General features: G+C 39.0%; 6 protein-coding genes across 9 annotated transcripts in view; 4 read left to right on the forward strand and 2 right to left on the reverse strand.

The window, feature by feature from the left end:
• The window catches only part of specc1 (sperm antigen with calponin homology and coiled-coil domains 1), a 75,497-nt gene extending 75,354 nt beyond the window's left edge, over window positions 1–143 (reverse strand). The window contains exon 1 of the mRNA XM_077504008.1: window positions 35–143. The gene's annotated coding sequence lies outside the window, so the exon portion shown is untranslated. The remainder of the gene's footprint in view (window positions 1–34) is intronic.
• On the forward strand, window positions 10–3,984 carry timm22 (translocase of inner mitochondrial membrane 22 homolog (yeast)). 2 transcript variants are annotated; one of them, XM_077504017.1, is made up of 6 exons: window positions 10–313; window positions 585–781; window positions 1,439–1,511; window positions 1,603–2,814; window positions 3,066–3,151; window positions 3,222–3,984. In XM_077504017.1, the coding sequence occupies exons 1-4, from the start codon at window positions 58–60 to the stop codon at window positions 1,677–1,679; spliced, it is 603 nt and encodes a 200-aa protein (XP_077360143.1). In that variant the 5' UTR covers window positions 10–57; the 3' UTR covers window positions 1,680–2,814; window positions 3,066–3,151; window positions 3,222–3,984. The 2 variants fall into 2 exon arrangements, with proteins under 2 accessions (XP_077360143.1, XP_077360144.1); XM_077504018.1 differs by having other exon boundaries at window positions 3,408–3,984.
• bkgd (beta-keto-L-gulonate decarboxylase) lies at window positions 2,310–10,526 on the reverse strand. Its single transcript, XM_077504014.1, has 8 exons — window positions 4,709–10,526; window positions 4,514–4,612; window positions 4,342–4,415; window positions 4,135–4,236; window positions 3,810–3,986; window positions 3,368–3,517; window positions 3,064–3,180; window positions 2,310–2,649 (listed from the first exon to the last, which is right to left on the reverse strand). Exons 1-8 carry the CDS (start codon window positions 4,773–4,775, stop codon window positions 2,476–2,478), a joined length of 960 nt encoding a protein of 319 aa, XP_077360140.1. The 5' UTR covers window positions 4,776–10,526; the 3' UTR covers window positions 2,310–2,475.
• LOC144005735 (uncharacterized) lies at window positions 5,151–8,755 on the forward strand. 2 transcript variants are annotated; one of them, XM_077504013.1, is made up of 6 exons: window positions 5,151–5,557; window positions 5,676–5,955; window positions 6,053–6,165; window positions 6,405–6,450; window positions 6,651–7,455; window positions 7,561–8,755. In XM_077504013.1, the coding sequence occupies exons 1-6, from the start codon at window positions 5,394–5,396 to the stop codon at window positions 8,358–8,360; spliced, it is 2,208 nt and encodes a 735-aa protein (XP_077360139.1). In that variant the 5' UTR covers window positions 5,151–5,393; the 3' UTR covers window positions 8,361–8,755. The 2 variants fall into 2 exon arrangements, with proteins under 2 accessions (XP_077360139.1, XP_077360138.1); XM_077504012.1 differs by having other exon boundaries at window positions 6,651–8,755.
• On the forward strand, window positions 9,617–17,106 carry aspa (aspartoacylase). Its single transcript, XM_077504016.1, has 6 exons — window positions 9,617–10,456; window positions 13,275–13,470; window positions 14,590–14,683; window positions 14,763–14,870; window positions 15,783–15,892; window positions 16,032–17,106. Exons 1-6 carry the CDS (start codon window positions 10,212–10,214, stop codon window positions 16,221–16,223), a joined length of 945 nt encoding a protein of 314 aa, XP_077360142.1. The 5' UTR covers window positions 9,617–10,211; the 3' UTR covers window positions 16,224–17,106.
• Window positions 17,107–18,162: 1,056 nt separating this feature from the next.
• The window catches only part of abr (ABR activator of RhoGEF and GTPase), a 94,731-nt gene continuing 90,224 nt past the window's right edge, over window positions 18,163–22,669 (forward strand). For both annotated transcript variants that reach the window (XM_077504714.1, XM_077504715.1), the window contains exon 1: window positions 18,163–19,207. In XM_077504714.1, coding sequence (XP_077360840.1) covers window positions 18,415–19,207 — 793 coding nt within the window. In that variant the 5' untranslated portion in view covers window positions 18,163–18,414. The remainder of the gene's footprint in view (window positions 19,208–22,669) is intronic.

Raw genomic sequence — 22,669 nt, forward strand, 5'->3', positions numbered from 1 at the left:
AATCTGCCGCCTGCTCCTCCAAGACTACATTTACCAAACGCGCTGTCATTGACAAACATGGCGGCCTCCACGAGTGCTGCACAGGCTTTCGTCTCTGATTCTAAAAGTTCTCCTGCTGGCCCGAGCATGGAAAGCTCGTCGATTCAGTACAGTATGCTCCTGGATCATCTCATTGGGGACAAGAGGACCGTGAAGGACTTGAACCCCGGCGTCATGGGAGGGCTGCCGGTGCCTCCTAAAAGCGAGGAGCAAAAAAGGATAGAGAGGGCGATGGAGAGCTGCGCTTTCAAGTCCCTTTTGGCCTGTGTTGGAGGTAAATACAATTAATGAAGTTATCAGTGTATGCATTGTGGTTAAAAATATGGGCAAAGTGGTTGTGTTTTTGAAAAATAGCTTCACGGCAACGGGGTTGCACTTTGGACTATCGAGATGGATGGAATGAAGGATACGAATTGAGCTATTGATATCGGAAACATCATAAATCACCCTAAAAATTAACTTGAGTAATCGATTAATTGGCTAGCATTAGGAAAAGCTGAAAATCCCAATATCTGTTCAGTCACTGTTGATATTGTTTTACACAGGGTTTGTCCTCGGGGGCGCGTTTGGCGTTTTCACCGCGGGCATAGACACCAACGTAGGTTTCGATCCCAAGGACCCGCTCAGGACTCCCACAGCAAGAGAAGTCCTCAAAGATATGGGACAGAGGGGCATGTCCTACGCTAAGAACTTTGCCATTGTGGGTGCCATGTTCTCCTGTACAGAGTGCATCATAGAATCGGTATGTTAACACTACAAGTCTGTATTTTGTGCACAGAGTGCAGGATTTCACTCCACTACTTCCTAATTATGCATGAAACAAAGCACTTCTACATTGATTGATAGCTTTGAATGATTTTACACCATGGTACAGAAGAGGTCATAAAGCATTGTATAGTTACAGTTACGCATTAGCATTCCTCACCATTCAATATTTTATCATACCCATGTCATGTTTGTTTTTTTTCCCCCCATCTTCAGATTTCTTCTCAGGGACAAAATGCACCATAAAAAAGTTAACATGCAAAGAATAATTTGTGCATCAAGTCCCATGTGATGGCACAAGTTTTATAAGACTTAAATGGCCTTTTTTTTTTCTCCACGAAAATGTTGATATACAATTTACAAATTATAGTATACCACCTGAGGGTCCTTCCAATTTTTACTCATCGTCTCAACTGTCATTTGTCACCTCAGTTAATCCAATAGTGCCACCTAGTTGTACAATGTGGAGGTTGTTGGAGTTTTTGCACACATTTTCAGCAATTATCTTTACACGTTTAATGTATTTAGAAGCAAAACTATGAATTCACTTAATGTTTTTTTTTTTAAGGACAGTAAAATCCAGTGGCTCCAGTTCAGATGTACCGTTTTAACTTTGGTCCAATTTTATTTACAGCACAGAGGCAAATCAGACTGGAAGAATGCAGTGTACAGTGGCTGTATTACTGGAGGAGCAATTGGGTTTCGTGGTATGTGAAGTCATATTTACATAGCTATTCTTATGTATTTTTATTTATTTTTTTTACTTACGTCCACACTTTGTTCTTCTCAAATTTGTAGCTGGTCTGAAGGCCGGGGTCCTAGGATGCGGAGGCTTTGCCGCTTTTTCTGCAGCCATCGAGTATTATCTGCGGTGAAGCACAAAGGGGACTCTGTGGACAGAGAATCTCTCTGGATGAGCCTGCGCAGACCAACCATGAGAGATGCCGACCTGTTTGTCTGCAAATGCAGGAGCGGTGAAGAAGCCAACCAGAGTTATGATTGGTTGGAATTCTGTGATTGTTGGAAGTGAACAAAAAAACAACATACTGTATTTACTAATGTCTTTTTAAATTGTTGGTAGATCAAGGTGTGTGCCAACTTAATGTTAAGAATGATGAGTTGGAAAATCACTGGTACTTCCACATCATTATTCTCATTCAGCAATATTAATAGGAACTATTTATATGAAAACTATTTGGTCATTTTAGCGGGTTTATTTTCCAATTTACTGGAATCTGTGACCACAAAAAAGCTCAGTGATGTAAATATAATTTCTTCAGTTTGTTTTTGTTTTGTTTTTTTAGGGGGGGGTCGTGTTTGTCATGTATTGTGCCTGTGGCACGTCATAAATATTAAAAAAAAATATATAACCAAAGTTGTAAAATGTGATTCTACTGGGTCTAATGGAGGAAAATCAATCCCGTTTTATAGAAAAATATACAGCAATAATAACTATTACATTTTCATATGATGTTTTTTGAAGATAGCAATGTCAGAAAAAGGTATCCAATTATTTAAAATGGCTTTATTAATACTGTGAGATATTCCAAATTAAAAATGCAATCATTGTACGCAGTATATCATCACCACTAAAAAATTAGAATAGTTTCACAAAAACTACAAATTTATGTGCTACTGGATTTCATAATTAACAGTGCACCATGTGGTTCATTAATCTCTTCCGACTGCATGGGTCTCTTTGGGCCTGTCGATGCGGTACATGAACTCCGCAGGCACAAAGTAGCCCAAGTACTCCACGCTGTCCGGTGTGGTGTCGATATAGAAGTGGCCACCTTCTCTGTGGTCACTGAAGCAGTGTGTGTGCTCCACACGGAGGTCAAGTCCCTTAATACAAAGCACACAAGTGGTCATGGAAAGTGACAATTTAGTGATTGTGATTGCATACAATCGTTGCTCATTCGCGCTACGCATGCATGTACTGATCACTCTTTGTTCCATTTAGAACCAAAGATACACCTGTTTCCGAAGTCACAGATAGAAATGCTGGAGGTCAGTGAACTCTACCTGACCCCAAAGGTGTCCAGAACTGTATTACAAATGGTCAGAAATATGGAAATACATATTTAGGTTACATTTCTATCACATTTAGATCTTAACATTGACATGTTTATAATTTCATATGCTGGGGGTCAAAAACCTCTAGTTGACCCCAGAGGTCCAATTCAGGGCACATTCAATAATCTAATGGTGGCCTGAAACTTTTTCACATTTGCATTCATTGATGAGCTTTTTACTCACAGGATCTTTGGATACGAGCACCGACTGGCAGATGAGTGGGGCGTTGACCTCGAAGTGTTTGAGCCAGCCGTTGACCTCTTCGTCGGAGGTGAGCGGGCAGACTGAGAACTCTCTTGGCTGTGCAGAAACGGTCAACAAGAGTCTTACTTTCTATACAGGGAATTGCTCATTGAAAGGAGGCATAGTATGCATTTTAGCATGCCTGATGGGAGGACACGTGCAAGACCCTATTCACACAAATATTAAAAAATCAATTTTCCATAATATGTCCCCTTTTAATGTTATTTTTGATGCTCATATTTACCATGATGTGGATTTTAGCTTTTCCCTTCTGAATGATGAAGGTGCCTCCCAGAGCCAAGCTCTTATCAGGGTACTGAACCTCCAGAGTCTTCCTCAAGGCCGTCACAATACTGTGTTCTCCCGTTCTCCTCTTGGCCCGCACCTCAATGACCTGAGGACAGGAGGTGACAAATGTTGAAGCTTGCATCATCAATTTGTTCTTTTCAGTTGATTTCAGTTCGAGTATTCATTCACCAGATCTGTGACTCATTTAGTACCTTTTTCTTATTTTTAGATTGGGGGGGAAAAAAATGCTCACGCTAAGATCTGCCACTGAGTGCTAGTAGTGAAGAACCACATGTTAACTAATATAATTTTATAATGTCATTTGTCTAGTAGTGCAGACAGTGAATGTATTAGTACGTGGAATTAGTAAACAGCTTGCCATACGCTCTGATCGTTACCTTTCCTGGCTTCCCCTCACAAGCATACAGATTCCCGAGCAGTCCAAAGTTGCAGTCAGAGAATTTGTCGCTATATTTTTCTTGTAGACACTGGCCATCCACTGGATTGATGGATGAGAAGTAGCTGCTGTTCACTGCAGGCCTTCCATCGGCTTCAGTCAGAACCAGTGGTATCAACTGGGATAGCAAATGTATAGTACATCAAAGCTCAGTCTGCTGTTTTTAAAAGTTAAAACAAAACCAGAACAATTTAGATTCCCTTTCTTGTCAGTACAGCCCAAATTGTCAATTCCCCCCAAAGATTATGACACATTTAGGGAATTACCTCTGCATTTATCCCCACAATCCTAGAGGCTACAGCTCCTGCACCGAGGATGAACGCGCCTGGTAGCTCCAGCTCTTTTGATATCGCATTCATGTCATACTCCTGATAAGAGAATACGGCAGCGGGAAAATTTGACAATGCTAATAAGCAGCAATTGAAGGGCACCAAATGCACTGACATCTCTGGGTGAGTTGGAGACACAAGTACCTTATTCTTTTGAACCACAGGAACCAGATAAGGTACTCCACCCACATCTGTGACCCGAGGACTTCCACACAAACCTAAAGGATGAAGGAACCATAATATTGTATACATTTAAATCTCATGTTTAATCTGTATGTGTATGTGGCTTGTGTAAAAAAAATAAAACAAATCTTACCTTTAACAGGAAAGCTGAACGGCCTCTTGGTGAGATCAGGACATTCCACAACACTCACATTAACCTCTGCAAAGTTATCTGCCAGCCCTGTTTGTAACACTGCAAACACAGTAATACAAGTTTTTGAAATGAATCTCGTCTGACCAGTAAATTGAATTACTGTGTGTGTGTGTCTGTCCATTATGTTTAACTTACCGGCACGCAGTTCTTCTAGGTCTGGGACATGCAACTGAGCCTTTTCGGTTTTGGCAACATCTGGCATGACTATAGTTGAGCGCAAGTTAGGTGACGAGACGGGAACACTAGAAAAGTGTGCGTGTAGACTGCAAGGAAAGTGTTTGGGTCACTGAGTAAAGTACAATCGAAGAGTACATAAAGTAACGAGAGAGTTACTTATGTTTATCGTGTGTCGTCGCTTGCTTCCGTGGCAAATTTGTAAAATTTCGTTAGTTTTTCGTATGTTAGTTTAGTCGTTAGTTTTTCGTATGGGACTTTAAGACTGTGGCGTGTATACTTCGGGTTAAAAGCGTTACTAGTCCTCGTCCCCATAACGGGTGGACCGTGGACGAAAACAAAACTAGACGTATGACGGACTCCTCTTGACTGTTTTGAGTGTTGAAAAGGTCACGTGATGAGTCATGACGTCAAAAGTACTTCCTGGTTTATCCGGAAGCACTCTTGAAGATGGCAGCATGTAAAGTTTACTCTTTGTAACGGCTTGTCTGTTTGTTTTTACAGCAATATCAACAAATGTCGTCATATTTTTGGTTATAATTTGAATGCCGAGTATTATGATCATCCAGGAGAGGCGGAGGAGGAGTTTGTACTTATTTCCGAAGTAAGGACCTAAACATTTTTTTTTCCCCAAAGGAAGTTCAATATGTCGACACATATTGGTTTGAGTCAATATGACGCTTCAGTGGGTGACGACGTCCTGGAAAGACATCCTCGTGATGATGTGAAGAAAATATCGCAGTACCTCGAGTGTTCGGCAGGACCGAGTAGCCAAAATCCCAAAACTAAAAGACCCCCTGAAGCCGACAGGTACAGTATTTAAATTTCTCAACCTCAACCTCTATTAAGCCAAGACACATATTTACTGGCTGCATTAGAAAAACGCAAATGAATGGAATTGTAATTTTTTGTGATTGTGTCTTTGCAGTGATTCGGGAGACAGTCTATTTCTAACACAGTTGCCAACGCCTCAGGCCAGGAGAACACTCAGACGGCGTAAATCATCACGGCACACTTTTGTCACTGAGCTAGAGGACAGTGGGGAGGACGCTTCGTCCTCTCAAAGTGATGAAGATGACCATGAGATGAGAAGAAATAAGAAAAAGAAAGGAACAATAAAACTTCCAAAATACAGCTTCTCCTTTATCACCGAAGGCAAACGGAAGGCCAGATGCGCTCTTTTAACCAAACAGAATCAAAAATTTCATGTAAGCACCATTTTGCAACTTGAATCTTGCTAACATTCTGCAACTTTTATGCTCATTCAATATGTTATATTTGACTTTTTTTCTTTTTTTTTTGCAGAATTATGTGATGGGTGGCTTCTTTAAATGTGTTGAGTTGTGGCAGGGAGTTGATGATTTGCATGAAGGTCTACCGACAGTTGACCAATATGATGACATATCACCACTGACAGCGTGAGTTTAACATAACATAACATAACATAACAAAACATAACATTGACATAACAAGCTTACGTTGTTAGTCACAATCCCTGAGGTCCCAAGAGGTTTCATTGCACTTCCTAGTTGCTGGATTATTTTGGAAAGAATGAAATGTGAACTAAATGCAGATATTAACACATTTTTACAATTTGGAAAAAAAGCCCTTTTGATTTTTGTGAAGTATAAATGCAAAATATCCGTACTATTTGCAGAGATGAAGGAGAAGACAAATCTGGTGATAAGGACATCAAAGTGGTGGTAAGCAAACCGATGCACTTTTCATTCAGACGCGTGTCGACCACGCCGCATGCAAAGTGTGTTGAAAAAAAAGAGTGATTTAGTACATTTCGAGTTACAACTATTTGAAACACATAATTTGTTTAAATTGGTTTCTCTGTACAATGGCGTTAAATCTCTTGTGCATGATTATATTTTTTCTTGTGTTTGTTATGATGCAGGAAAAAAATCATTTCCTGGCAAAATCCAAAGCAAAGTGGCAGCAGCCCTGGTACACACCACCCCAGTGTACCGAACAACATCAGGAGGGAAATGGAGTTCCTCAAGATACGGTATCAAATGAGGTGACCAGGTCATGTACACCTTTGGCGAATGACAAAAACGATGAAAGGTGTTCTTCTTCGACTTGTGACGAGCCTTCTGTGTTGGGAAATCATGAATCGCAAAGAAGCGACGTGGCCCAAACCCAACCACCAAGAAGCAAAAGAACTCTTTTACCAGAAGAAACACCAGATCTAGTTGATGCGGAAACTACAACCGTATCTTTGCCAATCAAACAAGAAAGCATGTCTGAAGAAGAGAGTGATTGGCAATATAGGCAGGAAGAGGGCGAAGATGCTGCGGTATCTGTAACCACGGAAACCACAGATGCTCATGACGACCTGCAGATTCATGAAAACAGAATGGACAACCTTTCACATATTGCTAACACTCCGAGACCTGAAGATAATAGTGGAGACGGCACCTCGGAACAAGTGAAAGAAAATACCAGACAAGAAAATGAGCTGCTTGACTTTAGCGTGAAAAAAGATGCTATGTGTTCCGTCAATCAAGATGAGCTTATGGAGAAAAGCATACAAATAGAGGTTGAGGAGGACTCGTGCATCATCAGCAAACCTCTAAATGGTGAGAGGCAGAAGAAGAAGAAGAAGAAAAAGAGATTACATCCGGAACCAGAGAGTTTAGACACGACTGCGGTTTCTCAAGAAGCCGCAAAAAGAAAAAAAAATCGTGAAGATGACATCGGTGAGAAATCCTGCAGTGACGCAGAACCTTTAAATGGAAGTACAAAAAAGAAGAAGAAGAAATCTTTCTGTATATCTGAGGGGTTAGACGTGTTTGACATTTCAGACGAGACCCGCCATGTTGCTGACGGAACTGAGAAAATGTCTGAGGACAACGTAGTCAGAAAGAAGAAGAAGAAAAAATCAAGCAGAACGGAAGTCGGTGAGTGTGTGTCTGAAATGGAAAACAAAAAAAATTGGACATTTTCCTTCCTTTTTGCTGAGGTGGCGGAAAGCAGTGCTTTAGAGGCAGAATTACATGATCGGCTGAAGAAAAAGAAAAAGAAGTCGGCCAGACCCGAGAGCGCAGAAGATTTTGCGGGCGCATCGTCTCATTGTGTTAAGGTGGTTTCGGAAGGTAAAACGAGAAAACATGACAGTCAAGCAGAGACCCCTGTGGAGAGACATGAAAGCGCAGATGGTTCTGGGTCAAAAAAGAAGAAGAAGAAGAAAAAGAGGCGTAAAAATCAATCTTATTGTGAGACAGAGGAGACTCGAGCTGTTGAGAATGTTGAATCCGGAGAGCTCAATTCATCACTTCATCAAGCTCACTCTGCTGAAAGTTCTCACGGCGGTGCCACTTTTGGTAGCGACGGGCCTGAAAATGACACATTAAATGATTTAAAAGACATGAAGAAAAGGAAGAAGAGAAAAAAGCAGCTTACAAATCAGGCTGAGCTTGAGGGGATGTTATTGTGTGATGAGTGTGTTCAGTGTGAAGAGACAAAAAAGGAAAGACGTCAATTAAAACCCAGTCTCACCCTGGTGACATTAGAGACTAATTCACCCTTTCGAATGCCCCCTTTAGTCAGTGTCAAGAAAAACAAACGCAAAAAGACTGTCCTCACACACCAGCTGTACAACTGAGTTTTTTTTTTTTTTTTTTTAATGTTGATCTTTTGATAGATGTCAATGTCGTTCAAAGGTAAGCTGGCCCTTAATATTTCGACAAATTCCATTGTAAATCATGTACAGTATCGTGAATGTGTAGGATGCCAGGTATCATGTTTTTTTTTTTTTTGTGTAGACTTTTTGTATCCACCGGTCAGCAACAACACAACATGGAAAGAGAATTTTATTTATTTATTTATTGTTTTATTGTGCACAAGTTAACATGGTCCGAACACCGACCTATTGTCTTGTATTCATTTTTGAATAATGCAGTCGGTTAAGCATGCTAATATGTAGATGGGTCCTTCCACATCCGATAAACATGCGTCAACGGCTTAAACGAGGATTAAAATGCCAATTGGAAAATGTGAGCGTAAATGGTTGTTATTCTGTATGTGTGCAGTGTTCAACTAAAATTATAGGTGACCTGAGACTGAGGATATAATTCTAGGTTCCTGTAACTGTAAAAAAAAAAAAAAAAAGTTTGCTGACAGCTATTTGGCCAAGTGTGTTTGGACTGCAATATGCGGTTTTTATGCAAATCGATGCTGCCGTGTTTACAAGTACTCTGTGCTGAAGCTCATTCCGAAGGTTAATGGTTAAATACTGGTCTCCTTTTAGAGGTCAAACATTTTCAGAGATTATCACCAATATGTTGAAACCCTTTAATTATTGTCTATGGTCAACTTCAGTCTTAATTCTCACCAAAGAATATTTCGAACTATTTCTTTACACTGCTGGAACTTTTAACCGCATAAAAATAGGAACGGAAGATAAATTGTGGTTGAGCTGGAACATAACTCCAAATGACTTTGGGTGGGGTACATCTTGAACAAGGTGCCACCTCAATCACAAGGCGTGTAGACAAACAACCAGTCACACTCAAATTCATAAATACTGTATATAGGAAATTTAGTTTTCAACTAAAAAGCCTCATTATGATGGCATGTAGTATGTCCCTTTAAATCCCAAGGCTGCAACCCATTTTGTGTATAATTGATTTATTTTATTATTTTTCATACATGTACAATTACTATTTTTAAAAATGGATTTTGCCATTTGCTGTCAACTGAAAATGACATTTTACTCAGGTAGCAACCAATCACCGCTCAGCTTGAGAATGTCACATGACCAAAAGCAGACAAGTGAAGTGAGCCGTGATTGGTTGTTACCTAATCCCTGAGCATCTATGATGACATTTTCAGTTGACACCAAGTGGCATTTTTTATTTATTTTTTTAAGTATTGTACAGGAAAATAATGAAATATCAAATCAATTCTAGACAAAATATTAACTTTTTACTGGTCACAATGATAAAGTAGAACATCCCAAGACGTTACATGTTTTTATAGTATTTACGCCACTCATTAAAAAGAATGTTTTTAAGCATACTTTTAAAACAATACACATTTACATATGCCCGAAGCCAGCTAGGGATAGGCTCCAGCACTCCGCGACCCTCGCGAGGAGCAAGCGGTTAAGAAAATCGATGAATGGATGAATGCTCGTAATAGCCTGGCCTTTACAACTTCCGATTCGCGTTTATTTTGAAACGACTTACCCGGAAATGTATCAGTGGTATTATGTCCCTTGTCATATTTTATTTACCTCCTTACATTGGGGAGGAAGCGCGTTGACAACAGTAATTCAGGTGGATATGATGTCGTGCACGGCGGCTTCCAATGAGCAGGCGACCAGCCTACGCAAGCGCAGAACCTCAGACAACATTTAAAAAAAAAAACGGGGACACGTGCCAAGCTCCGGTTGTAAACTTTTTGTTTTTGTCCCGAGCTCTCGAAGGACACGCACCTCCCAACTTGTCCAGCCATGTCTTCCTCCTACAACAGCAGTGCGCGTTTCACCGAGGCCCGGAGAGTGGCTATCTTCGGCGGGACTCACGGGAACGAGATGTCCGGCGTGACGCTCGTGAACCTGTGGATGAAGAACGGCGCCGAGATCCAGAGGAAGACGGTCGACACCAAACCTTTCATCACCAACCCGAGGGCTGTGGAGAAATGCGCCAGATACGTGGACACGGACCTGAACCGAGCTTTCACTCCGGAAAACCTCAGGTAAAAAAAAAAAAAAAAAAACTACACGGCGACAAAGCTGTCATCGACCAGCAAGGTTGTTTTTTCTTTTTTCTCCCCCCTGTTCTCCCGTCCTGTTTATCAACAGACAAAGCCCACACGCTCCGATATAAGTGGCAAATGCAAGGGCATTTTTTTTTTAGTCGTGATACGTTGTCATCTGAATGAGGACAAAATTGACTTTTGAGGAGATCACATGACGTGCCACGCAATGTTTACATGTTCCAGCATAATATCAGCGAGAGAGGCCCCGCCCCCTGATCCTCAGCTGACTTGCAGCCAGCACAGAAACGTGAGCGAAACGTGACGGAGCTGTAAATCAGTTTAAACGACCGCCCACTTTAATCCCTTGGAGCCCCATTTTCCTTCTATGCGCTCTTTTATTTTATTTTATTTTATTTTTTTATTTTTATTTTTTTTTTTTATTTTTTTTTTCGTGTGCGCTATAGTGGAAATGATCAAATGAAGTCTTATGCAAAGGCTGGCTGGCGCACGAAGTCAGCAGAGCATGCAACAGCAGCCTAATGTGGTTGAGTCACAACAACATCACAACATCTCCCCCGAGGTTTCCCAAGGAATTATCACGTGACATCCCAAAGTAAGTTTATGGATGACATTGTTGATGTTCCGTTTCCAAAGGAAGCCCCCTCAAGTCTGTTCCAAAGGATTAATCAACAGTGGAGGAGTATGGTGCACTAATGGTTAACTTGTGCCTCATAGTTCTAAGGTTCAAGGTTTGAATCTCTTGGAGTTCGCATGTGCTTATGGGTACTCGGGTTTTATAATACATTCCAAAAACATGCATGTTATGTTAATTGGAGACCAAATTGTCTTATTATGTGAATGATTGGATGTCGATGTGAATCCTGTGATTAGCTGGGGAAGTCCAGAATGTACCCTACTAAGATTATAATAGTCTGGGATTATTTAAAAGAATAGTACAGTTACATTTTGTTTCGTTTTTACTTTGGTTTTTAAAACTCTTTTTTTTTTTCTTTTTTTTTTTTCTCGAAAATGCTTCCTTTTCGTTTGTTTTTGTTTTAGTATTAGTTTTATATTTATATAAAGGGTATTTCTTGTATGCAATATATATATATAAAAAAAAAAAGCTTAAATAACTTTTTGAATCAAACTTGAAATCTTGCATGAAATTACTTGACAAAGACAAAAGAGACATTTTTTTGTAATTATAGTTTTGTAAACATACATTGTTAGTTGAGCTACTTATATTATTATTCATTTTTATTTTGTTTCAATCATGATTTTTTTCCCCATTTTTAGTCACTATAGCAAATGTAATCCAGAGCCCAGATAGAATTATTATTATGCTTTTGCCTCATCCATTTATCGTCTGATCTTTAAATATCTTCTTCATCTTCGAAACACTTTTGTGTTTCTCCTCAAGGCAACATAAGAAGCTTAGATGCCCGCTAAAAACAGCCCGAGATTCATTTTTAGACTGACAACTTCAACCTCATTTGTACATTTCCGTCGATGCGCTTTCAGAGCTCGTCAACATCCACTGTGCTTGTGTGCCCATGCACGGGCGCTCAGGACAATGGCAGATATTCACTGAAAATGGGGATACAAAGTGCAGATGTGTGCACTGCATGCGGGGACAATATGGGGTGGGAGAGGTGCTGTTGTGCAGTAAGTTACAGAACATCCGAGATGTGGTGGCATTTTGAAATGCTTTAAAAGAGTTGGAGAGACAAAAATAGCGGCAAGTATCATTTTAGCTGGAAAGGTCACTCCTGGCAAGGGTTCCAAACATGCTTCATAAGAGTCTTATATTATGCTCATGCATAATATATAGTCTGGGTTTCTTTCGACGATAATGTTTATATAATATACTAGTGATAGACCGATACGTTTTTTTCAGGGCAGATGCCGATACCGATTATTCGTCGTCAAGGAGGCCGATAACCGACATTTCAAGCCGATATCATTTGCAGTAAAAGAGGAAATAATTGTGTAAAAAAAAAGAAAAAAAAAAGAACCTTTAATTTTAAAACATATAAATAATAGACAGTTTTTGATTAATTAAAAATTTTAACAGAAATTGTAGAAAATGTAGGGAACTTCCAGGGTCATCAGCAATGTGTTAAGCTAAACTCAAAACTAAGCAAGCAAATAAATAAATAACTAAATAGTTTTCTACTGTAAATAAAGTTTTCCAAAATTTCAACATGATTTCTAAATTTATTTGTTTATTATTATTATTATTATTATTATTATTTTTATATAAATTAAAAAGTGTTGGGACTTCCCAGTGTTTGCAGTGAATAAATAAATAAATAATTTTCAAAATTTTTCTACTGTAAATAGTTTTCCAAAATGTCAACATAATTTCAAATTTTTTTTATTATTATTATTTTTAGTGAATTAAAAAGTGTTGGGACTTCCCAGTGTTTGCAGTGAATAAATAAATACATACATACATAAATAAATGTGTTTTCTACAGTAAATAAAGTTTTACAAAATTTCAACATCATTTCTAATTTTTTTTTAATTTAAATTATTTAATGACATAACTTGATTCCAGCTTTATTGCCCCTCAAATTCGTAAAACGGCCGATGCCGATATTGGTCAACAAGTCAAATATCGGCACCGATAATCGGCCCGGCCGATAATCGGTCTATCCCTATAATATACTTGATTCATCACTTGCATGACCATTAGTGTTATCCATTATCCATCTACAAAACAATGGTCTGACTTCTTGATTCGTTTCTCTGCTGTACATGTTGCAAGTCAACTCGCTAGCACCAAATGCAAATGCCGGTGTGTGTACTTCAGTGCTTCAGGGGGCAAAGAGTTGCCATACGAGGTGCAGAGAGCTCAGGAGATTAACAGACTATTTGGACCAAAAGGAAGCCCGGAGGCCTACGATGTGATCTTTGACCTCCACAACACCACGTCCAACATGGGCTGCACTCTCATTCTGGAGAACTCCAAAGACCACTTCAATCTGCAGATGATGAACTACATCAAGGTGCGCTATTTCTTATTATCCATTTGGGAATGATTTTCAAGTAGTGATAGACCGATATGTTTTTTTTTTTTTCAAGGCCGATACCGATACAGATTATTAGTGGTCAAGTTGGCCGATAACCGATATTTCAAGCTGATATTCATTTGCAGTAAAATGGGGGAACCCCCCCCCCCCCCCCCCCCCCCAAAAAAAAAAAAAAAACTTTTTCTTTCAAACTATATTAACAGATTTGCTTAAAAAATATACTGTATACTAAACATTGCAGGGAGCTTTCAGGGGTCATTAGCATGTGTTAAGCTAAATTAAAAAATAATAATAAAAATTAAAAAGTACATAAATAGATCCCTAAAGATTTCTACTGTCAATAAAATTTTCTAAAATTTCAACATAATTTCTTGATTTATTTATTTTATTTATTTATTTTATTGTATTTATTTATATTTATTTCTATATGTATTTCTTTTTTATTTTTTTAAAATTGCCATTATCTATTTATTTATTTTGTTTAATTTATTTATTATTATAATTGATGTATTTTATTTAGAAAAGATTTCTACTGTCAATAAAGTTTTCTAATATTTCAACATAATTTCTTGATTGATTTATATTTTTTAATAAAAAGTGTAGTGAGTTCCTAGTTTTCATAAAGTGCAAATTTAAATAGATCCATAAATGAAAAGTTCCCTGCATGATGCATCTCACTGAGTGACAAATTCATGCGAATGTTGCTCATTTGGGGGTTTTGTTAGGGTTCGTTCCACTCCACTCAATACTCTTCCATGTGCTGAAGAGTTAATATAGTACTAGCTCAAAGTGTTACAAAGAAGCTTTAGTGGGCACTTTCACTTCTCTATAATGCCGTAAACAAACGCACCAGGTTAGTAGTAGCATTAGTTAAGTGCCAAATGATTACTAAGAAAGACAACAGCCTACCAGTGCAAACAAATTTCATATGTTTATATGTGTTGGGCTGTGAGAGGTATCATGATAAGATAGGGGATACAGACTGCCAGAAAATACAAAAAAGAAGAAGTACAATAACAACTTATGTTCTAATTTCTCAATTATTTTGCACTGTACTGTAACTTATTTTTGATGATATTTTTTGTTGTGTTGCAGAAAGCCATGGCTCCCGCCAGTTGTCTCGTTCTACTGAACGAACACCCTCTTTTGAAATATTCCACTTCCCGCTCCGTAGCTAAACATCCCATTGGTGAGTCTCTCAAATGTGAGCATCAATGCACTATTAGAATGGGCAGAAAAAGCTTCATTCTTTGTCATTATTGTTTTAGGCTTGGAGGTGGGTCCTCAGCCTCAAGGGGTTTTGAGGAGTAACATATTTGAAGCTATGAGGGTCATACTGAAACATGCCTTGGACTTCATCGCTTTGTTTAATGAAGGTAAGACAAACCTTGGGCGGCACGGTGGGTGACTGGTTAGCATGACCCGCTTTCAAGTTCAAGAACAAATGTTAGGTCTGCACTTTCAAACTTAGCACCAACAGACGATTAAAAAAATGTTTTTCGATATTTGCAAGGAACACCGAGCATATACTGGGTCAAAATGACCCAACAGCCACAACAACAGACTATAAAAATGGTTAATTTCGAAATAAGTGCAATGAAAACCGTTGATAATAAGCTATAACAATGTTTCTTCTTGTGCTGGTTCTGGAACCGTAAAAATTCCAGGTCAAATTGACCCAAAGTATAATAGTTTTTTATTTATTTATTATTATTATTATTATTATTTTTTTGCTATTGACATTTTCAAATAAACATTAAATGTTTATGTCTATGTTTGGAACATTGTAAATAGCCTGGGTCAGTTTGACCCATTTTAACATTGAAAACTACCAATTTGTAGTTTGTAGTTCTTTCTTCCAATTTATCTGTCAATGTTTTCGGAGCAAATTTTATTATCAAAAGTACTCGTGGTATCCGTACTTGGTTGAGTACTCGTATTGTTATCAGTCTGGGGGGGAGAAAAAAAAAAAAAAAAGTCATATCAAACATCCCTATTTTTAAAAAAAAATTGCAACTGAAGATAAGTGAAAATGCTAGTTTGCCTCTCCTTACAAGCAGTGTGCAAATTAAAAATCCCCTTGAGGGATCATAATCCGCATGATGCATTAATTATAAATAAATAAATAAATAAATAAATACAAATAAGATGTTACCCTACCATGTGAAATCATCACCATTAATTAACCTGACAGCCCGTGAGGCCTTATTTAATGTTTTTTTTTTTTTTTTAATTATTAATCAACCGAGAGGCTCTTATTATATTATGAATATGGTTTGTTGGTTCAGGCATGGAATTCCCATCCTGCACAGTGGAAGTTTTCCGGGTTTCAGAGAGAGTTGACTACCCCAGAGATGCCAATGGAAACATTATTGCCATGGTTCACCCCAATCTACAGGTAAAAGAAAAAAAACAAACATATTATGGTAGAAGAAATGAGAACTTGGTGTTTGTTATGCAAACAGTATAACGTTACATTGCGCAACACTCTCAAGTGACTTCACCCGCCCGGCGTGTTGTGATCGTTTTTGTTTCAGGACTGCGACTGGGAGCCGTTGAACCCGGGTGACCCAATGTTCCAAACGTTTGATGGGAAAACCATCCCCTACCAAGGCACTGGCACCGTTTATCCCACGTTTATTAATGAGGCAGCCTATTACGAAAAACAGCAAGCGTTTGTTACCACTCGACGAGAGACTCTGATGGCAAGCGCCATCAGAAAAGTATAAAAACAAAAACAAAACAAAAAATGGCAGATTTTGATTGAGCCACCACAATAATTTGTAAATATCTTTTGCACTTCTTCACATAACAATAGATGCCATCTTCTGCTCAATGGTTTTAATTTTTTTTTGTGCAATTAGCAGCAAATCAATTTACTATGCAAAGAATGTGGAATCTTTGCAAGGCAAAGACTGCTGTGACAAGTCTTTAATCTGAAAGATTTAGGATAACGTACGGTATATTGTGGTTATTTATAATAGGTATGTAAAAATATACATACTTAAATCCTTTTATGAGATTACATTTTGATCTTAATCATTAAAGACCTGATTAGTTCCTGCTTTATGATTAGTTGTTGTACATTTCCTTTTGATGCTCAGGAAGCGAATTGAGGATCCTAACCTGCAACCTTTGTCCCCAAGCTGTAGTGATTCGTCTTCCTCACGAATATATTTATAACATCCTAGGAGGTAATTTGTGGCCTTTGAAACTACCTGCCTGTAACTCCTGTGGTTGCATCTGTGGTGCTCCTATTGTTGCCTTAAAAAGAGACCTAATTGCACTGCCAAATTGAAGCGGACGTGTGTTGGAATAATAACATACACGTATTTTAATAATAGTATATGCTCCTTTCCCTCTTACACAATGAAAAAAAGTTAATATATGTGTCTATTTTGATATTCATGTACTGTATGTTTGAAGTGTTTTTCCATGTTTTTGTCTTTTATCGTCATCAAAATGTATCCTTGTGGTCTAATTGTCACTCATTCACATAATGTTTAATAGTTATACATTACCACGGTTTATATGATAAACACAGTTCACTGTTCTTTAATTCCTGTTGAAATAGTAAAAAAAAATAAAATAAATAGGTACTGATGCTGTCATTTTCATGTGGTGAATTTGTGTTGATTTTGTTGCAGTATGTACCACCAGCACCCACATGAGGGCGCCACACTACCACAAATTGAAGTGGCCGCAATATGAACTATGGCTAAAGTGCGTAATAGCCATCCAATTTGTTTTGTTTTTTTCTCATTAGGGTCGCCGAGGAGCTGAAACCTGATCGCCAGTAAATCCTAGGCACATATTGGATGTTATGTTTCATAAATTTAACTTAAAAAAAAAAATCCTGCAGAAACGACGAGGAACTGAGAACTATTATCAGAGATCGTGTGGTTCAGACTTCCTGCTTTATAACAGCAGGATTTTATGACTCATCTTTTTAAAATAATAGCCCAAGTTCTTTCTTTCTTTCCTTGCAGGAAACAAAAAAACGAGAAAATTACGGATGTCATATTTATTAATAAATTTATTTTAGAGGTAGAAATCATGTTAAGGATGTCGCCGAAATTAGCAGAGGTGGCCAACAGGAGAGAGAGAGAGAGAGAGAAATTGTCAAAATATGACCCAGACCTTTAATTTTAATGGGTGACGTTGTGAATCAGACCTTCTCTGAGAGACACTTTGGTGATTCACCCTGGCAAGAGAGAGAGAAATACGTAATTGAGCGACCACGAACCATGATTAAAAAAAATGTACTTTTACAAGTAATCGGAATAACTGAACTATCAATGAACAGCAATCGTAGTTTCCCGAACCGTTTTCATTGTTTCAATGACTTAATAACGAAATGTCATTTTCCATAACACAGTAGACTTGATGCTAAGTTGCATTCACGGTAACTGGGACTTTTGGAAACCCAAGTGTATTAGCCCTCCGGATGAAAGAGCAATAAACGACCAGATGATTTTAATTTGTCTAATTTGAGAACGACCCGTATGTATGATTCTGTATTTAACGGTAGTTGATATTTTAAGTGTTTATCGGTATAATGTCGAAATGCACATGTTTGTGTAGTTACTTAAAAATAAAAAAAATCCCATTTGACCAATTTGCTCCTGAAGGCAACACGCTGGATACAGGAAGTGTTGAAACTTTTCGCCTGCAAGCCAAAACTACATCCGCACACAAGGTGCACGCCTTCGTCTGTCATTTGTTTGTGGTACAGGTTTCAAGATGGTTGTAAAGTGGTCATTTTGATAGCGACGGACTGCTGTTTTTACTTAAAAACAAAGAGGACAAATTCGCCACAGACGTTACGTGAGAACACTGCGATAGAGCTGTAACATTTTTGCACAGTAAGGCTGTTTTTTTTTTTATTTGGCCGTGAGCCGCGCGTGAACGACAACAACCATGTGGGAGCAGGAGGAATTTGCGAAACACTGGCGGAATGAATTTCCCGACGGCGAAGTCCCGCAAATGAATTTCAATTCGATAGAGGACATCGAGTCGCAGCTGGAGGCTTCCAAAGTCAACCTGAAGCGGCTGCAGAAGGCTCTGTCGGAGGAGAAATTCAAGGTGATCTACCTGCAGACCACCATGGCGCGACAGAAGAAGAACGACGCGGAAAGTTGCCACGGCAAAGACGTTAACTTCAACGCCGACACTTTCGCGACTCCCAAGAGTGGCAACTTGAGGACGTCTCAGCGACACGGTGATGGGTGCGACGTTAAAAGGGCCCAAGTGTCTGACAAGGGAGGTGGGACGTTCCAGTCGGGCAACGCGGCGAGTAATTCGTTCAGCCGGGAGCGGAGCAGGTTCAGCGGCAAGACGGGCAAGCCCGTCCCCATCCCTGTGCCACCTCGGAAGCCGAGCAACCCGACGCTGAACACTACCGGCGTCCCCCAAACGAGGAATAACGATGACAACAGCGACAAGGAATATGAGGATTTGGAGTTGAACGAGAATTTTGTCAGGAATAACTTGTTGGTACCAAAAGCTGGGGGCAGAGATAACCAGAGGATGCCCAGCATCCATCAGCCGGACACCTTGCGGCCTTTTCGCCTGAGTAGAGACTTGGACTCTGGGGACGACAGTCGGATGTCTCCGCCTTTCCTGCACATCGGACGTGGCTCAGGCTGCAGCACCCCTGACAGGAGAAGTGATGGCTACCTCAGCTCAGAGCATGACGACGACTCATCTGCAGGTACTCTCCCGACAAGTATGCATTTGGGACATGAATTAGTGGCTGTCAGGGATTGACCTTGAAAACAGTCCCATGCACACTGTCTCCGTTGTCTCAGTGGCGGGCCTGCATTTGGTACCTTGGCCTTCAACACAGCTATCATGTAACAATTCTAATATATTCAGTATTGTATAACAACACATAAATGCACCGCATAGCCTACTGGAGCAGTTAAAATGAATCCTTATCTAATAATATGACAAAATCACATAACAATTAAGTATAATACATAAACTTTTTTTTTTTAAATTATAGTAGGTAATTAAAAAAAAAAAGAAGTCAAAATCCGATACATTTACATTTATTATAAATGTTTTAAGGCTCTAAAACCCCTCACCTCACAATTTACACTTCTTGCATTGAGGCATTTACATTTTCTCATATTTCTCTCATTTAAACATTCTCAATTTTCAAACCTTAGTTTTATAAAATAACTCCATTATTGTAAAAAAAAAAAAAAAAAGCGTGTAAAGTTGCACTAAACAAAAGTGAACCGCATTATAGCAAGGGTACACTGTACATTTTAATGCAAAATTAAAATCAATCAATCAATCAATTAACTAAACGATAGATTAATAGATTCTAAAAATATTCAATAGCGACAGCACTACACAGAACATATTATTTCAAAGGAAAAATTTGGGTTGACTTCCTCTGTAAAGAGTTCTGTGTGCCAATTTGAAAGCCGAAAATCCTCTGCAATCCCACCAAAACTTTAAATCACAACTGGGATCATCAAATCAGACCAGGATCAATAAATCCCATTCATAACCACACTCAATGTATGTGAACAACTGAACATGGGGATCCAAGTTACTAGGGGTGTTAAAAAAAATCGATTCGGCAATATATCGCGATACTACAGCACGCAATTCTCGAATCGATTCAATAGGTAGCCGAATCGATTTTTTAATATCCATTTTTGATGGAAAAATATTCAACAAAATGTCTAACTTTCATACCTCAAGCATGGAAGAATGTTATATTAATGGAACATTAAGCCTTAATATTTTATTTCAATGCTGTTTTAACATGAAAAAGGTTACAACCTGTTTGTTAAAAGTTATCAAACGGAAATTTCAGATCAATACATAATGCATTTTCATACAATTCTTACAGTGTACATCAACAAGTTTACTGAATGGTATTTTATAAAATAGAGTAAAAAAAAAAAAATCGCAACAATCGACTTGTAAATTCATATTGGGATTAATCGGTATCGAATCGAATCGTGACCTATGAATCGTGATACGTATTGAATCGTCAGGTACGAGGCAATTCACACCCCTACAAGTTACCATGTAAAAAAACAAAAAACAAAGTGTTTTCTGTTTTAGTGGAGGAGTAGCGAGCGTTGTCCACTATGTATGACACACTTGAATCAAAAGCCCCATTGTATCGCATTTTCCCGATACCCCGTGGCCTGCTTTGAACCCTGACCCCAAAATTGTACTCACCAATGCCCATACTTTGACATTAAAGTCTGTCATGTTTGGCTAATGTGACTGCAGCATCTTTGGAAAATGCTGATATGTAAATATAATGTTTTGTTAATTTTGGACACAGGATGCTTCAGCCTCACTTTTACTTCCTCAAAGAGATTGTCTGCATGACACGAGTCAAGTGCTGCTGACTAGCCAAAGCATGTGAATAGAATTGAGGAAGACTTTTAGAAGCAGACACCGTTTGTTGTGACACATGGATTCCTTTTTTAAATAATGGAGGATCATAAATGAGTTTATAGTAGTCTAGTGTCCTCAGTCGTTTCTGGTTAGTGTTAGAAGTGGTGCGAATGTTTGGAAACAAACAAAGTATGTTAGCTAGATGTTATTGTGGTGTGTGTGGTGGGTGACACTGTTTTTATATCCTTCATCAAGGAGTTTATGTTGGGCACATATTTCCAGGAGTTGAATTCTGTCATCATTCTGGATGCCATTGTTTGTTTCCCATTATTGTAGAAGTCAAGGGAAATAACAGATGGCACAGCTGGTAAACCTATACCACTAATTATTTTTGCGACTTACTGTAAACTGCTTTATCAATCCCATCTTTGTTGCCCAACGCGACATTGTTGCATTCCGCGCTCGCTCTGACATCTGGACTAACCGTTCGAAAGTCTTGGTTGTTGTTGAAGAGGATTGGGCGGCGTGGGAAGTTGTGGAATTAGTCGGAGGCGTTTTTATGGCCTGCGTCCACTTGGCTGTCGTAGCAACAGTCGACGTCTCGCTCACGGTCACCGAGCAACGGCAGCGAGCTCACGCCGGGCAGAATTCTTGTTCACGTTTCCTGGGCCAACCTCATCCATGTAGTCATGTCTACCCCTTTTTTTTGGGTTTCTTATTCACAGCGCAGTGTTGTTTCAAATATGGAGTCATCGTCCAACATCAGTAATCGGCGTGTGAGTAGATAAACGCTTTTGTGAAGCAGAGCGCCGCTAAGAATAATTTACTGTGGTTTGCTCGGAAAGCACTTTGTCAAAAGGATTGTTGACCTGAAAGGACCTTTAACACTACGGCTGGGTATTGCCGCAAACCTCACGATGCGTATCACGATACATATGTACATCAAGATGATAGCGACAATGCACACAATTGAAAACTGATGCTCAAAATCAAACGATACCTTGTGAAAGTTGTGAGACATAAATTTTATTGGGATTTGCCCTTATGTACTTAACATAACTGAAAACAGACAGCATTTTCTTTATTTTTTGCTCATGACAATCACGTCACTGAAAGCCATATTTTGTCGCAAGAGTAAAGAGCGATTGTTGCATGTCACACATTTTTTTCTTCCCCCGGGTCGACACGCTTCTCTTCTCTCGCACAAGCGAAACTTGTTCAGGCTCGTCTTTGACTTTGACTCGAAATGCAACGGGGAACACGGAGAGCAACAGTTTGTGGTGCAAATGGCAGCAGAGACTGTTGGTTTTGAACGCACTTTGTGTCGCGGATTTCGCAAGTTTTGAAAGGGGAAGTCAACCCAAAAATATCCTATAAATAATATGTTCTATGCTATGAGCCTTCACTAGCTTAAACACGGCATTCTGATGAATATCATGTAAAAGTTAACTGTTTTGATACTTGCTGTCGAGAGAAAATGACATCACAGTTTCTCAGGGCTCAGGCAACGACCAATCACGGCTTACCTGTTTTCAAGCTGAGTCCTGAGCGACTGTGATGTCGTTTTCAGTCAACAGCAAGTAGCAAAAATGGCCACCCCCTGAGATGGCGAAGAACAGGTGGATTTTGTTGTTGAATTCAAATTCCACAAACACAATGTTTATCAGAAAGTTAAATTAGTGGAGCTGCATACAACACGTTATTGCAAAGAACATTGTTTGGAGGATTGACTTCCCTTTAAGTTTTGCTTAAAACAATTAATTTCATTCATCAGTGCCAACATTTTCAGTTTTTTTTTTTT

This window comes from Festucalex cinctus, chromosome 18 (genome assembly GCF_051991245.1).
Source record: "Festucalex cinctus isolate MCC-2025b chromosome 18, RoL_Fcin_1.0, whole genome shotgun sequence".
Classification (NCBI taxonomy): Eukaryota; Metazoa; Chordata; class Actinopteri; order Syngnathiformes; family Syngnathidae; genus Festucalex; species Festucalex cinctus.